The sequence below is a fragment of the Amaranthus tricolor genome, chromosome 17 (genome assembly GCF_026212465.1).
Source record: "Amaranthus tricolor cultivar Red isolate AtriRed21 chromosome 17, ASM2621246v1, whole genome shotgun sequence".
NCBI classification, from domain to species: Eukaryota; Viridiplantae; Streptophyta; class Magnoliopsida; order Caryophyllales; family Amaranthaceae; genus Amaranthus; species Amaranthus tricolor.
In genome coordinates this window covers 15,724,423-15,740,953 of record NC_080063.1, presented here as the reverse complement: position 1 = coordinate 15,740,953, position 16,531 = coordinate 15,724,423, and the positions used below count along the sequence as shown (strand labels likewise).

Here is a 16,531-nt window from a genome sequence, read left to right as displayed (position 1 = left end):
TGTAGTTTAAAAAATTACAAAAATGCCACTCCTTACACATTTCTTATTTATAATAATAATAATAATAATAATAATAATAATAATAATAATAACAACAACAATAATAAAATTAAATAATAATAATAAATAAAATTAATAATAATAATAACAGTAATAATAATAATAATAATAATAATAATAATAATAATAATAATAAAAACAACAATAATAAAATTAAATAATAATACTTATTATTCAAAAAAAAAAAAAAAAAAGTTGAGTCGCCCAAAATTGGGCGACTGGACCATGGTGGAGTCGCCCAAAATTGGGCGACTCAATTTTTTTTTTTTTTTTTTTGGAAAATAATAATAATAATAATAATAATAATAATTTATAGATTAATGTGGTCTATTAGCTCAGTTGGTTAGAGCGTTGTACTATTAACGTGAAGGTCACAGGTTTGAGACCTGCACAAGCCATTATTTAATAATTATTAATTTTTTATCATACCAACTGAGCTAATAGACCACATTAATTTATAAATTATTATTATTAGTATTAATATTATTATTATTATTATTATTTTCCAAAAAAGAAAAAAAAAAAAAAAATTGAGTCGCCCAAAATTGGGCGACTCAATTTTTTTTTTTTTGAATAATAATTATTATTATTTAATTTTATTATTGTTGTTATTATTATTATTATTATTATTATTATTATCATTATTATTATTATTATTATTATTATAAATAAAAAATTTGAAATGAGTAGCAAAATTGTAATTTTTAAAAAATTAAGGGCAAATTCGTAATTTCATTTGGAGAGGGGTGGCGAAAAAATAAAAAGGGTGGCGAAGTTTAGCAACACCCTTTACAATTGCCCGCCCAAAATTCCCCTTAAAGCGGACTTTAAATCACTCTTAACTGCATTACATAATGTGTCACCCTTCAGGTCTCTATTTCTCTCCTCATTTCATTTCCCCCAAAAAATAAAAATGGAAAACAAACCCTAGTTTTCTCTCTCTTCGAAAATTTTATCATCTTCACTCTTCTCATTTACCTCTAAAATTAATCAAACAACTGAAATTTTCAACTTTTCAAAAATTCTTTTTTCGCGCTTTTTTTTCTCTATCTAGAAAATTGAGATATTTGATTTTTTTGAGTTAAATTTTGATTTTCATTTTGAGTTGTGTTATGGTAATCTTAATTGCGGAAGTTATTAGGGTTTGATGCTGGTGAAGAAGTTTTGAAATTGAGAGATCTAAAGTTTTGTAACTATGACGTTAACGGGAAAAGAGATTGAGATTCAGCTTATTAAATATGGTGACCAGCTTCTCGCTCCTTCTCTCACAGTTTCGGAGTTGCTTGCTTCACTTGATGTAAGGCATTTTTTTTTTCATTCTTCATTTTAATCTTGAATCTCTTGTTTTGCAGTTGGGTATGATCAGTTGAAAAATGTTAAAGGTGTGAAAACTGAAAAACAATTTCAGTTTGTTTATTTTTTTAAATAATTACTATAGCTCCAACCTTTTTTAAATTGAATAATTACTCATGTGTTAGTGAATATGTATACTCTAAAATAAGTTTTTGGTTTTCACCTTGATTCATGTGATCCAAAATATATATATATCGATTTTTCTACCTATGCATCAGGTGGTTTAGATAGTACTGTAATTGGTGCTTATTTGAAATTTTATTTATAATATTTTCTAAAATATTATTACATTTATCCATTCTAGAAGATATTTCTATTAAATTTTAAAATTATCAATTTTATTGTCTGAACACATAGTGCATAAGCTTGAAAAATCAAGTAATTGAGATTTAGCAGTTTTTAATGTCTACTTTTTTTTTTGAATCAATTAATTGAAATTGAATTACTTGTTTATTGTTTATTAGATTTTTTTAATTCTGATTAATTATTAATTTGTGATGTGCATTTCCCGTTTGAATTTGGCTTCTTATTATTATGGAAAGGTAGATAGTCATTTCCTTTTCAAGTTGATTTCCATCCTTTTTTCATTTTTTTTTAATTTTCTTTTTGTTGATGTCAAATAATTGAGATTCTGTTCAGTTTTGGAATGTGAATCATGGAAGATGTTATCATTTTATTTATTTCTATTTTCCTTGTGTCACCTTTGATAGGATTTATCTCTAATAATAATAACAGCCAGAGAGATAATCCACGTTACTGGTGATAAATGATATTGGTACGGATGGGAGAAAGGTAGTGTGGCCGCGAATGGGTAGTTGGTGGTGGTAAGGATTGTGGCGATGATTGGTGGTGGTACATGATCTGCGCTAGAGATGACAATTGATCCTTGACCCGGTTCGGATCCGATGGATGGATTCATCTTACATTTTTGGACCCATCAAATCCGAATCCACGAAAAATTGACAGATCCGGACTAGGGTCTTGAAAAATATCTGGATTCGAATCCCTGGATCCAAGAGACCCGTTTTATTCTCAAAACTCATGTACCTTCCTCCACCATTTCTTGTAGATGCATCGGTGCAAATTGAAAATTGAATGATTTTCCCACAATTATTCATCCGCCATTATTGCTCCCTCTACTCCTCTTTTGGATAAGAAAGCAAGAATTGTACGATTGAAGTTTTAATTTACCTTTTATTGTTGTTTTCTTTTCTTCAACAACTTTACGCCTCCCTATCATGATGTGAGATGCCTGAAGATATGTAAGTAAGACTCGAGTCGATCAAAAGAGCATTAAAATGAATGATCTCTAACCATCTATTAAGTACAACTGAGATGAAGGAATATAATAGAAATGAGCAAGTACTTGTGGTGAACCCAGTACTACAGCTAGGGGTGTGCACCGGTCCAAACCCGGATCAAACCGGAATATAAAATTTTGAAGACTGGAGACCGGACTTGTTACATTTGGTTCGGTTTCGGTCCAACCCTAAAAAACCAGTCCGTTCTAGGTTTGGACTGGCTACTTTTTAACTCATACTTTTTTTACTCATTATAAAATTTAAAAACTCACCTCACACAAGAACTAAATTAATTTAATTTAAGAAAAAGGCAAAAAAAAAAAAATCAAAATAACAAGCCATTAATCACATATTGAAATGGCAGAAGTATTTTTTTCTCTAAATTTTTGTAAAACTTGTAGATATATAGTAGCAAAATCACAAGTTTATTTTTTGGGTTTCAATTGCTTAAATCACAAATTGATTTTTTGGGTTTCAGTTACTTTAATTTAAGAGGCTTCCTATTTATATGTATGATTTCTAAAGTTGGGAAAATATTTCATATTAACCGGTCCTTAGGGTTATACAGGACCGGACCGGAACCTGGAATCGAAAATTTTTAAGAATTGGAGACCGGACATGATGCTTCCGGTTCGGACCTGTTTCGGTCTAGACCGCCGATCCGGTCTAATTTTGCACAACCCTAACTACAACAGCTAGATATAGAAAAGAAGAGAAGGATTTTAGAAAGTAAGAGGGGAGAATTTTTAGAATAGAAGAGTACAGAAAGAAAGAGAGGAAGGACAAAAAGAGAGTAAGAGAGAAAAGGAAGGGTGTGTGTATTAATTTTTGAATGATTGCCTCATTATTACATAAGGACATATATAGCCCCTAGGCATAACAAACTTATTGAAAAATAAAGGTGGTTACACACAAAAGATTCCCTTTCTAAACATTTCTTAAAACGGAAAATTAGCTAAAATATGCCAGCTCAGTGGGGTAGTTTGTTACGCCTTTGATATACCATTGTCTCTGCTGGTTTGGTAGCCTTGGTAGCCGTTGTGACAATACTCTAGTTTCACACCCTGTTCTTTGTGCCTGATTTTAAATCAAGCTAGTACTAATTTTTACTCGTTCTCTAGCATATGTTATATGCATCTGTTGATAAAACCGACATTAACATCAAAATTGATTGTTTCACCAATAAGTCTAAAACTCTATTGATATCGTAATACGAAGAAAAAATCAACCAAATATGCAAAAATAAACGTGGACCTATTTCGGACTCGAACTCGATACTGGATTCGGGTCTATGTCTAGAAAAATTAGACTCGCAGATTCGGATTCGAATCCAAATCTGGATCCTCCTTTAAAAAATGGATATGGATAGTGGACTCGATCTAGATCCGACCCGTTGCCATCCCTAGTCTGAGCATAGTTGGGGCCGTGATTGGGTGGGAGAGGGGTGGTGAAGCACCGGGGGTTGAGGGAAGAGGAAGGAGGGTCGCCTATGGTGAGGGGTGGGAGATGGGGTGGGCCGATAACTGGTGCAAGGGAGGGGGAAGAGGGTGGGCTGTGGTGGGGAAGGGGTTGGGATGTGGTGGTGCAGGGGTGGGTAAAGGGTATTAGGGATTTTCCTTTTTTTTTAATAAAAAAATTAATTTATTTTTTCCCCCTTTTTTTTAAATAAGCTGTTATAGGGGTCATCAAGTCACCAAGGATGTGATTATTCAGAGCAAATGAGTGAAAAGTGGGATTATTAATATCAAATTTTCCCTTTAGATATTGTTTATATTCCAATTGTTAGATGTCAGGATGTTTTGAAGTGTGTACATCCACCAAGCTGTTATGACAGTCTTTTGTAGATCTTTTTATGATATGAGATTTATTTATTTTATCATTTTATCTTTTGCTTGTAGAGAGTTGAAAGCTTACTCACCCGAGTTGAACAGTCACCATCCGAATCAATGAAGAAAGCTCTCTCTCCGTTAATGATAGCTCTGGTCGCTAATGAGCTTTTAAGACATTCGGATAATGATGTGAAAGTTGCTGTTGCTTCATGTATCAATGAGATTATGAGGATTACAGCTCCAGATGCACCTTATGAAGATGATCAAATGAAGGTTTATATATCTATGCTTCTCATCCCTCGTGCTACCAATTGAGCTGTTTTTATAGTTTGTTTTCTGAAGTCAACTGTTGTGATTGTAATCCAGTTGATATCATAATATACTTTTGGTGCACAGGAGGTGTTCCAGTTGATTGTATCTTCTTTTGAGAAGCTGGATGAGAAATCCAGCCTCTCTTACCTCAAGAGAACGTCCATCCTTGATACAGTGGCAAAAGTCAGATCATGTGTGGTGATGTTGGATCTGGAATGTGATGCTTTAATTCTGGATATGTTTAAGAACTTCTTTAGAACAATTAGGTAAGTGAGAGCTTATGAACTTTTTCAATTGAGTTAGACCATACTTTATGATGTTTTCCTGTTAGGTTTATTTGTCTTTGCCTGGTGAGCTTTGTCTGTTTTTTTGTTCGAAACCTTTGATTTTGCGTATGTTAGATGTTTTAGCATTAAGGAATAGCTTTTATGTTCCTTTCATCTTGTAGTATCAACACCTTTTCTACTCCCTTGTTGTTGCATGAGGAGCATGTATGACATGCACTTCAATAAACTCAACCTATTTGTTCCCTACAACTTATTATTTAGATGTCCCATCATCACTTAAAGATCCATCTGGAAATGTTAGTGAAACTCTATATGTTCTCTTTGTATGTAAGTTCCCCTGTCTTGTAAATTTATTGTCTTGGTATTTTGTGGAGGAATGTTTAAGTGATGGACTCTTTTCTGTTAATGCTTTTTGTCCTGTTAGCTTCTGGTGTTCAGGGGGTTTGGAGTTTCTTGCTGACCTGTTCTTCATATGGGAAGTGTTATGTTTGTGGTCCATTTGGTTTGATCTAGGGACTCACCGACTCACTTTTCATTGCGTCTTCTCAAGTCCGCTCATGAACTTGGTCTTCTTTGTTGGGATTGTGGGTCTTTCTTGCTTTTCCATGGTGCTTTTATTGCTAGCAATTAGTCATTTTGGCTTTTGTGAAGGTTGTGATTTATGCTAGGATAATCACATTCCACTCTTGCTCCTGCTTTGGGCTTTTATAAAAGAGCAACATAGAGAAATAGGAGTAGTGTCTGATCATTTGTTCATGAACAGTTGTTAAAAATTTCGATGTAAACGTGAATACTCTCTCAGCCCCTCTCAATTGCTACTTTTTTTTTTAATTTGGAATGTCTTAATGATTTTGCTGCAGTTACTTCTCCCTCTTTGATTCTCATTCAAGCATTGTATCTCTTTTGGTACTATCCGTACAATTCAAATTTTGTCTTATTATCTTAACAACCTTACCATCCTTTAAAAAGGGGAACTTGCCAAAACATAGCATTTTTACCCGAGGATTATCTTTATTTGTTCTTACATGCTTGTCAACAATTTAGATTTTGAGAACTTTTGAAATCTTGGATTTACCAACACAATGTAGTGTAAAGAAGTGTTTATGAACAATTGTTACATCAGAGAGGAAATTGGAACTAAGGACAGAGATAAAGAATCTTTGCCCCTTTTCATTTTATTTTTTATTGATTACCTTGTCCTTCCATATCTTGCCTTTGTTCTTGTTGCCTTATTGTTGGATATTTACTGAAGTACAACAATGTCTTCTTTTATCAACTGTGAAATTGGTCTTGACAAATTTTTTTTGTTGGCATTTGCAGGAGTGATCATCCTGAAACTATTTTTAATTCTATGGCGACAATAATGACCCTTGTCTTGAACGAAAGTGAGGAGATATCAGTGGATCTTCTTTCGTCTATATTAGCCGTCCTGAAAATAGAGAATAAGGCCTGTTATCATCTAGTGCCCTGAAGCTTTTATTTTGATCATCAAGAGCGACTTTTATGATCCCCTTTTTTACTCTTGTTTAGGATGTCCTGCCTATTGCTCGCCAGCTTGGAGAGAATGTGATTAAACAGTGTGCTAGCAAGCTTAAACCTTATCTGGCACCAGCTTTGAAGTCTCTTGGTACTACTATAGACGATTATACTAAGGCTGTGTCAGAAGTTTTGCAAGTCGAAAGTGAAGCTAATGATTCACAGCATGCAATGGCTGCAAGCAAAAATGCAGTAATACGATCTTTCCCTCTTAATTATATGCTGTCTTACTGGTACTTGAAGTTCACTAGTTCTGCAAAGTTAAATTTCCCAACAATTGATACACGTAATTGTATTAGTATGTGCCTAATCCTAGTATCTGTTTTCATGTTTTACAATTTAGATTTCATTCCCCAGGATTAGTCTTAGACAAAATACATTGTGTATTTGAAGAAACGGATCATCTTTTTTACATGTGGAAGAAACTTGAGCTAGAAAGGGTATAATTTTCGACGTGAGTCATATTCTCTGGTCTGCGAACTGACGTGTGGTACTTGGCAGAAGATATTGCAATTCTTATTTTTGATTTTTTTATGTTATTGATTCAAAGTTAAGTTAAAGAATATACTCTATAATTTTACTCTACATGTTTAACTTAATGACTCCTATTTTAACTGTTCTGGATCAAGTCTTTTTTCGATTGTCTTAAGAGATAACTTAAATAACTTTGTAACGGGTGTGGAGTCTCTCACATCAAAATGTTTACTTATTCTTCCTTTCACTTTTCCAATATGGTTTTTCTGGGTATATGTAGAAGTTAGCCTAACTCCGAACTTCATAAAGTTTCAATTGGTTACTATCTGCTATCTCTGTATTTTTTTATTAACGGTGTTCTTAATCTTCCTTGCCTTTACTTAGAATGAGAAGAACAATGTGGCTAAAGAGGTTTCTGAAAAGGCAATAGCAGTATGTTTGCTCTTACTCTATAATTAAAGCCCCCCTCCTCAAAAACAGATTATAAAGCTTGCTTTTATTTCTTTCTTCAGGTTGGATTGCATGTCATGGATGATAAACCTCGTTCTGTAGATGTTGTTGCTACTACTGTCGGGTCCTCAAAGTCTGTTGTGAGCAATGATAAGCTACAGAAAGTTACTAAAGAAGATACGTCTGCTGGAAATGATGATTCCAAGGAAGAAAGTCATGAAGCTCTTCTTGAAAAATCAGAACCAGAACCAAGCAAGGCTAACGTTCAGAATTCAGAAGCTGAAAAACTCATAAAGTCACGAATGAAGCCTGATAAAGCTGGCAGACGTAAAGGGAAGAAAAAAAAATCTTCTAAGAGCTCTTCTGAACCTTCTGAAACTTCTATTGTGAATGCAAAGGAGGGAGTTGAAATGCCTGAGATTCAAGAAAAAGATGTTAAGAATGTTGACAATGAACAGAGTGAGGTGCCTGTCACAGATGCTGCAGAGCCAGTTGAAAACAAGAAAGATCTGGAAGACCCAGTCCCCTCTCCTAAAAAATATGACGAGCCTGTTAATGTTCCCTCTCTCTTTCCTGGCGGAGAACCTAATGATGAAACTTGTTTGAAAAAGGCCGAACCTGAAAAGAAGGATAAATCTGGTGAAGATGTGCCAGTGGGTAATGCTTATTTGAAAAAGGAACCTCATTCCAAAAAGTCTTCTGAAGGAGCTAGTGTGTCAGAGTCCAAGTCTAAGCGCACAGGGAAAAAGGTACCTTCTGCAGCTGACAAGGAAGATGGCATACTGAATGTTGCTCATGTGTCAAAGAAGGAAGATCAAAAGATAAGTGAGTTGAATGCTAAATCAGCAAAGAAGTTGGGCAAAAAGACTGAAGTTGGTAACCAGCATGAAGAACAGAAAAACCAAGGACAGGTGAAAGTAACCCATGCAAAGAATCTTACAAATAGTTCATCTAAGGACGAGGGGAAGCTATTGCTAGTAGTGTTCTGTAGATCCAGTGATTAATTAAACTGTTTTTTATAGTGTTTGTTCCAGTCTTAGTGGCTCACTGATTTTGATGATTTTTTTCAGAAGTCTGTTGGTTCTATGAAGTCTGCTGCAAAATCTGCCAAAGATGAAGGTGATATAGATGAAGCGTCTAAGTCAAGTTCCAAAAGAAAGCGTTCCAGCCAAAAAAAGGTATGTTTGTCTGTTAGTGTCTGCCATGTGGCAATTTTTGCATTTGTCTGCTTCTATATAATGTTGCACCTTTTCATGAATTTGTTCAGTGTAAGAGCTTTTTAAGGAGCTATTTTGTTTTATGTCGTAGAATGCTGTATTTTCTTGTGAAGTTTGAAATCAAGCTGCTTAAATTTTGTGGTATTTTAACTTTGGGCATGTTTTTTTGTTTATCTGTGAAAAATTTCAGTTTGCAGCATCCTTCACTGCAGGATCCTTATGTTAGTCCCTTTTGGAGGATGGTAATGGTGGTAGTAGAGTGAGGTTGGCCTTTGTGATAGGGCGCGGGGTGGGCATAGTTATAGGTTATAAAATAGCTTATGCATTAGATAAATTAGAGTTTAGACCAATGACTTCTAGGTGCAAAAAGTTTCCAAGCTTGGTTGGAGATGATGAGCTGCAAAATTTGAAATGGTTTGGTGGTGTTTTATACTTTTGTGTTTATGAAATGATAAGGTTCTTAGTTTAGAAAAATCTCGCCTAGGTGGTGAATGTGCCTAAGGTAAGCACCTTGGGGCCTTTGCGAGCACCTCGGAGCCTATGGCAAGTGCCTCATGGCATCTTAGAGTGTCTTTTTGTCTTAAGCTTAGAAGAAGCCCATTTGATGCGGCCACTATGTTTTCTCTCCTCTTATTTATTTCTCTTATGGGTTTTACTCTGGTGTATTGTACTTTATTTTTTTATTTGGATTTTCGGGTGCCTACATCCAAATGCTAGGGTCTGTCCTTGGCACCTAGGCAGTGATCCTTAGCGCCTTAGGGCCACACACACCTTTTATAACAAAGGTAAGGCAGTGGTGGTGCCTTTGACTGTTGGTATGATAAATGCAAGCATTTCATTTTGGCTTCCATGTGACGATTGATTTGAAATGAATTAAAGTATATGAGTGTCAGAATGCTATTTAAGAGCTGTAACACTGTCAGGGTCGGGGCAACATAATGGCCGAAATCTGCTTTTCATTCCTTTCAGTCTGATATGGTTATGAAGAGGGTGTGTCAAACCCATAGGTATGGTGTTGTTGACCACTATCATTTGTTTTAGAAGGCCATCTCTAACCAGCTATGTATTTGAGCCAATTTCTTTAATGATTTTATACAAGACGACCGTCGGCATTGTTCATTGCCAAGCATACTCGGTCAAGACACCATTTCATAAAAAGAGGGCAAGCAAATGTTTGAACGAATTGGGATATGATGTGAAATGGGGAATGTGGAACACTATTTAGAAGACTAGAAGTATGTGTAACAGACAGGAATGGCGAGTATGGTGGTTATTTTTTCAAAGTTAAATATGTAAATAGCATTAAATCTTTGAAATCTTAGTCACAATGTCACTTTGAAGCCATAAACTTGGGACGAAGTTGTATGACCCAATTTGTTTTTTGATTTGCAATGAAATTTTAGTAGCACCTTTTCTAAACATTTCATATGAAATTTAGGATTACGTATTGATTTTGCATCTTAAGTTGAAATGGATGTTTTGAAGTTATAAAAACCGTAATTGATCTGTCATCATTATATTAAAAAAATTTTGCATTCTAATTTATACCTGTAATCATTTATATTTGGGATCTAAATGGATCTGTTGTCATTTTTCTGGACACTTATAAGGTTTCTTTCATGCAAATGTTTCCCAGATAATTGTTTGATTTCCCTGATTATTTGTGACTTTTCAGGGACCGAAATATGGGGAGGAAATGGTTGGCATAAGGGTCATGATTTGGTGGCCTGATGACAAGAAGTAAGTTGAACAGTTCTTCGTTAACTTATTATGTATATTGATAAATACGTGGAACATGTGGTCTTATACATCATTTTTTCATTTTTTATGGAGGGTTTGTTAAATTTTGAGAGCTCATATTTTTTCGCATAGTCTTGATAGTATTGTACTACCGACATGATCTGGTTTCTTTTTGAACTGCTATCATTTGCATTCTTGCACACCTATATTTGGATATTGTACTTGTACCTATGTTCAGCATGCCTGCGTATTTAGTACTTGGCACTAGGCATATGAAGTATATAGTTTAAACTTACAGCTTGATGTGTTGCTGCCACTACTGCTTGTATTATTCTAGTCTCTGATAGAAAAGAAGTTCTGAAGGGAAGTGTTGTACAAATTTAACCTAATGAACTTGCAGTTCTTGTTATCTTCTCTTTAGCATAGAGCTGTCAACTTGGTCTGGTTGGTTGTGGGGTCTTGATGGGTTGGGCCATACACTTATACCTGGTTGAGCTCATGATGAGCAGGTATGTTTATGCCTGTTGAATCAGGTGTGTATTGCTTTATGTTCAAGTCCGCTGGTTTTCTGTTCAGCTCAATTTTGATTAGCTTTAATTTTATACTTTCTGCATCTACTCTTGCCAAACGATACCCCTTTGTCTCATTCACTTTGTTCACACTTCTAGATCGTTTAATTATACTATTTCCACAATGGATCAATGCTTGATTGTCTAAAATAAAATGCCCAGGTACATGCTTCATTCATCTGGGAGGTTTGTTTCACTGTTGTCTTGATTGAAACCTGTATATATTCAGCACTAGTATTTTTTTCATGAGATTTCATGATGATTGTTGGCAAGTTCATCCTGGAGTTACTGAAATATCTTTTTACTTTATTACCCTCATTTGGGTATTTGCAGGTTTTATGAAGGGTCTATTGAACACTTTGATCATTCTACTGGAAAGCATAAGGTGATTGAAAGTCGATTGCACCCACATTACTTTTGTTAATTTGTTTTATTCTGTTCTGAGTAGTTAATTTCTTTTGCTTGTAGGTTGTTTATACTGATGGTGATGTGGAGTTTCTGAAGCTCGAGAGGCAGAAGTGGAAACAGATCCTAGAAGATCCCGTGCCTGATGAGGTAATGTCTATTTATCTGATTGGTTTGTGGGGGAATTTCTCAATTTTTTTTGGTTGAAATAATTAGAAATTTCTGATTTGTGCTGGTTCATCTTCTTCTCAGAAGCTTTCAAGTGATGGTGAAAGTCCTGATGAAGCCACTGAAATGTAAGTTTTACAAGCTTTTTTGATCGGAGTGCTGTGTAATGCTTCAAAGACTAGTAATCTTGCTGATTGGGTCGAACTCAAAGTCACAACTGGATTTTCTTAGGACATTGTTGTCCAAGTTTGATTCTGACAACTCTTGTCCCCGTTCAGGAGTTCTCTTTGTCTTTTTATGAAGATTCCAAACAAATCACGAGTGCATTTTTTGTTCATTTGCCTTTTTTTTTTTGTCTTATTATTTTCTGTTGTTTATATCTTTGTTCATTTGTAGGCCAAAATCTAAGAAAGCTAAGATGAGTCCTGCCCTTGCAAAACAAGGGAAGAGTGAATCCTCGGCTAAAAAGTACTCTGTTATTCTCCTTAATCTTTTTCAAATAACTGTCTTTGCTTTTGTTTTATATACATATATACTCAGCTTTGTCTAAGATATTTGGTGTGTGTGCCAGGGCCGGAGCTTCGACCAGCAAATCTAAAGCTCCATCCAAGTCTCAGAGTAAACAAAAGGATAATAGTGAATCAGATAATGCAAAAGACAAAACTTTGAAAAGTATTGGAAAATCCGAGGAGAATAAAAGTGGAAAATCTTCTACGAAGACATCTAACAGCACTCCTAAATCAAGCGCAAAATTCAAAGATAATGATGACATGGAGACGTCCAAGGGGGGCAGCAAGTCCAAGCAAGAAACACTTAAAGACGCTTCGAAGTCAAAGGGTAAATCTACTACAAAGAGTGGCGGTAAACCAAACGACAACAGCAAACTGAAAACTGGTTCAACTGCAGAGAAGAAAGAGACCGGGGACATTGAATCATCGCCCAAACGTGCAAAACCGTCTGAAAATTCAAAGGTCAAGTCTCCATCAAAGTCCCAAAAGAGTTCGAACAAGAGAAAAAGAAGTACAAAAGGCTAAGGAAGCAGTCACATACTGTTTCTTAGATGTGTTGGTTCTCTGATGTCTGCTGATGGTGCTACCCCTTTGCTATTGATGGTATTACAACAGCTCGACAGTTGTATTTTAGGCTTTAGTGTTGTGTAAATTTTTTTTTTCGTTTGAGAGCATATTAGACTTCTGTAGAATAGCTATTTCCTAGAAATCAATTCGGTAGATAGATGTAGCATGTAGATTAAATGTTCAATGTTAAACTGCATTCTATGATCGAAAACGTTGTCTGTATGACGTGCTTATTGGCATTTTTCGTTCTGCTTGGATGAGATGTTGAATTGATATTTTTTCCTTCCTTCGGATTTCCAATATTGAAGAGGAGATTGCTATGTTTGCGTGCTATCCGAGCAATATGGTTGTCTATTTTGTTGGTAGACAGTCCATTGACGTGCAAGGATCTAAAATTAGACACAGAAGTCGGATTGTTATTGCAACCCTGGACAACTCAGAATGTCTGGAGAGGCTTTATGTTGTTCTGAACCATTGCAGTCATGTTCTTCATGAGGCTGATCGGACTATAGATATGGGTTTTGAGGCACAGGTTGCCGTCTCGGAAGCAATACCTTCTAGAAAATCTGACAATAGATTTAGACAAGGCTGGCTATCAAGTCATGACGTTGCATGGCGGAACATAACAGGAACACGTAGAAATCAGCCTCGAGCGGTTCAGCTTCAAGAGATACGATGACATGGTTGCAGCAGATGTTGCAGGACGTGATATCGATGTCCCTGATGTTGCTCATGTTAAAAACTAAGGTATGCTTAGTAATGAACTTGTTTTTTTTGTGAAGTGAAAATGAACATGATTAAGTGCTGTTAGCTTATGTTTTTCTTGGTGTTGGGGACTCGTACTAAGCTTATGCTGCTGACTTTATTATCTGACAATTGGCCTCGTAATTTTATTTTAAGTATTTACGTTGAATTCTAGAAATATAAATACGTACGATATTTGAACACTATTTTGGACCAAAAATATTGCATATTTTCATTATTTAGTAGAGTCCAACACTTAGCTTATGAATACCCAGGATCGGGCAACTGATGCTGAAATTTGTTTTTCTTTGTGCAATTGATATTCATTTTCTTTGTGCAACTTATGTTCAGATTAGTTTTGAGTGACTATGTTTAGGAATTTTGTGGTCGACTAAGTACTATGATTACTTTTTATTATATAATAAATAATCAATAATTAATGTTTAAATTTTACTAAACATCTTTATAGATAGGTCCGTTTGATAGTTAATATTATTAAATTAATCAACTAATATCCAACAAACATTTCCTCAATAAGTAAACAAGTCCTAGGTTAGACTTAATTCAAACCTTCTACAACCCTTTTTTTTTTAGTTTGTCTCATATGTTGTGAGAATAACAACGAAAATTAAGTGAATTTCGGTAAGAAAATCTTTTGCTAAGTTCTATTGTTCTATTTATTCTACTTCATTTAACTCATTTTCTTTGAAAAATTAATTTCAATGCATTATCATTTGAACAGTTGATATTAGGTGACAATAAAAAATTAGTATAACAAAAAATTATAATATTTTCTAATTTGGCTCTATTCCAATGGTAATAATAGTTTCTAAACGTTATTCTATTTTTAAACGTTACATGAAGCATAAAATATATTAACGTTTTTTTAACTAACTTTTCAACCATGAAACACTACTTTGTCAAATACTAATAATTTTTTTATAATATGTTTGTTTATACCAATTAAATTACTCTGTTTTTATCTATTATTCCAATTTACTTTTTGCAGAAATCCCAATATAAATTTAAAACTCAAATTATTTTAATTTTGAGTTTTTAAAAATTTTAAAAGTTGATATTTAAAAATATATAAATATAAAAAATCTATCAAAATATCACATAAATATGTTTTTTCATATAGATCGATAAGAAATTATAGTGAAAGTTTAATAAAATTTATAAATTATGTTAAAAGCAAATTAAAACATCATGCGGAATAGACACTTGGTTGATCCCAAGTATAGGACTATGGAAGTTGGAGGTGTGATTTTGATTTATTGACAAGATGTTTATTTTTGTCGTCTTACGATCATGCCTTCTCTGAATACTCCATCTTTTCTGCTTTCTTCATTTAGTAGCTTTCTTGGGTCAAAAATTACGTTGATTTGTGTATTTACTACTATCATATCTGAAATATGATCTGATAACCATTAAAGGTTTCAATGAAACGTTTTCTTTTTTTTAAAAAAAAAAATTTATCTAGAATAATTTAATTTCTATATGATTTTTCTACAATAATCTTATCTATTGATTAACTGTGATTAATCTCAATTTTAGGGATATTTACCTAAAGTAAACTTAGGTAACTCGATGACCTTCTAGAGTAGGTAATTCACAAAAAAAAATTTAAAATTAATCTAAAACTAGAGAAAAATTTTGAAAATTTACATAAAAAATTCTGAACAATAAAAAAAATCATAAATTTTTTAACATTTTTTCCGGCATTTTATTTTAGTTTATCGTTTTTTTAAAAAAATAACTTACTATAGCAAGTCATTCGATTACTGAGTTTATTCTAGGAAATTACCCCTCAAAGTTGGAGTTATTCATGATTAAAGTTATTCATGATTAATCAATAAAAAATATTATTGTAGAAAAATCATAAAAATATATTAGATTATTTTAGGTAATTTTCCTTTTTTTTTTAATCTTTCCCTAACCCTTTCCCTTCCATCTTAGTGCTCGCCCTCATGCCTCATTTATTTCATTCTTAGGTCAACATATATGTAAATATGTAATACACGATGATAATAGTTTTTTAAAAATATTTGTGAAAATTTAAAAAATAATATGTTCTTTTTGAAAGAAAAAAATTAGTACTATATAAAGTGGTGTATTAATTGTTTTCCATTTTAAATAATTGTTTGTCTTGAATAATTGTAAATTTTTTTAAATCAGTAACTGTATGATATTTATCATCGTAACATTTTGGAGATAAAATATTTCACGAGAAGGTGATATATAGATATTTTTGAAAAATTCTTTTGTTTTAGTTCTATTCAAGAGATGCACACTTAGGAACTTCGTTCTTGAAACATTAATTTTAAGCTTTCTTAAATAAAAATAAATAAAAATAAGCTTTAATCGTGAATAACTTTAAAATTAATTAGGAAAATTGCTGATATAGACAACGATTTTAGACCCATACAACAACATGAATGTGTTTTGGCGGAAGTCAAGGGGAAGGTCAAAATCGCTACCAAGGACAACGACTTTAATAACAAAATCATCGATTGGCTCACTCCTACTAACCCTTTTCTACAAGAGTTTAGTTTGACATCTCATTTATTTGGCATTTTCTAGACTTTATTTGCCGTATATTATTCTCATGGGTTATATCTTGATCTCTCCATGCTCCTTGTCGTGATCATTGGGATTAGATCAACTACTTATGTAGTTGGATATTTGAAGGGGTGTATAGGATATGACAATTTTTTCCGATCTAAATGTTTTTTGACATTGAGTGGTTAGTATGATTCTAATTAGCGTGAGATATCCCCTTACTCGGTGTTCTTCGTCAGAATGGTTTATTTTTCTTGGTCATTATTCTATACCTTTGTAGAAAAAGAAGCAAGTTACCTTTTTCGTTCATACGTAGTGGTAAAGTAGTGCTTTATGGCTATTTTTGCGTGTGAGCTTAAATGGTTAAAGGGTTTACTTAAAAGTTTGGGGGTTCAACTATCAAAACCTATAAATTTGTATTGTGATAATCAGTCAGCGTTTCATATTG

General features: G+C 33.6%; 1 protein-coding gene across 3 annotated transcripts; it reads left to right on the top strand.

Moving 5' to 3' along the window:
• The first annotated feature begins 921 nt into the window (after positions 1-921).
• LOC130804630 (sister chromatid cohesion protein PDS5 homolog C-like) lies at positions 922-13,426 on the top strand. 3 transcript variants are annotated; one of them, XM_057669144.1, is made up of 14 exons: positions 922-1,357; positions 4,613-4,816; positions 4,940-5,121; positions 6,463-6,589; positions 6,673-6,870; positions 7,537-7,584; positions 7,665-8,513; positions 8,673-8,780; positions 10,495-10,559; positions 11,462-11,513; positions 11,597-11,683; positions 11,786-11,829; positions 12,098-12,169; positions 12,273-13,426. In XM_057669144.1, exons 1-14 carry the CDS (start codon positions 1,256-1,258, stop codon positions 12,733-12,735), a joined length of 2,601 nt encoding a protein of 866 aa, XP_057525127.1. In that variant the 5' UTR covers positions 922-1,255; the 3' UTR covers positions 12,736-13,426. The 3 variants fall into 3 exon arrangements, with proteins under 3 accessions (XP_057525127.1, XP_057525126.1, XP_057525125.1); XM_057669142.1 differs by having other exon boundaries at positions 942-1,357; positions 7,665-8,579; positions 12,273-13,072; XM_057669143.1 differs by lacking the exon at positions 7,537-7,584 and having other exon boundaries at positions 941-1,357; positions 7,665-8,579; positions 12,273-13,072.
• The last annotated feature ends 3,105 nt before the right edge of the window (positions 13,427-16,531 follow it).